Source organism: Trypanosoma equiperdum (genome assembly GCF_001457755.1).
Source record: "Trypanosoma equiperdum strain OVI genome assembly, contig: ctg_376, whole genome shotgun sequence".
Taxonomy (NCBI): Eukaryota; Euglenozoa; class Kinetoplastea; order Trypanosomatida; family Trypanosomatidae; genus Trypanosoma; species Trypanosoma equiperdum.
This window is the reverse complement of record NW_027124283.1, coordinates 161-655: the sequence shown is the minus strand read 5'-3', so window position 1 is coordinate 655 and position 495 is coordinate 161. Positions and strand designations below refer to the sequence as shown.

The 495-nt window shown below is 41.2% G+C and overlaps 1 pseudogene across 1 annotated transcript in view; it reads left to right on the top strand.

The window, feature by feature from the left end:
- Positions 1–369, top strand: part of TEOVI_000154200:pseudogene — a 632-nt pseudogene extending 263 nt beyond the window's left edge. Inside the window, exon 2 of the mRNA in view lies at positions 1–369. This exon is cut by the window's left edge and continues 15 nt beyond it. Within this exon, the coding sequence occupies positions 1–369 (369 nt within the window).
- The last annotated feature ends 126 nt before the right edge of the window (positions 370–495 follow it).

Genomic DNA, 495 nt, shown 5'->3' with positions numbered 1-495 from the left:
GTTATTCGTGTCCGCTGGTTCGTTGATGTTTGTGTCGCCACAGCAACCTTACAATTTCATAATATCTCTCTTTATACTGGTTTCTACAAACCACTTTCTTCTGACTGTCGTTTAGATAAACTAGGTGCAGCACATCACTTTTTTTTCGTGTACGAAATCGCGCTTCGACAACATTTTTCTCTACCATATGTGCTACGGGATCATCGCGTATTTGAGACCCTGCATTATTCCCACTTGCAAAGTCGCGAATGGTCTTTCGTTATCAGCTCAACTTGTCCTTACAGCCTTTCCTTTCATACTGTTTCACGTTGTTGGAAGTTTCCTGTTCCATCCAGAAAAGTGTCATCACAACTGCTAGTGAGCAACGTGCAAAGAAATCTATGTGCCATTAGTATGAAGCTGCACGTGAACTCAAATTCTATGTCGTCTGTGGCAGAAGATATTAATGTGTTGCAGCATATTTACTCAATCAACCTTGATGTCTTCCCCAAGTTA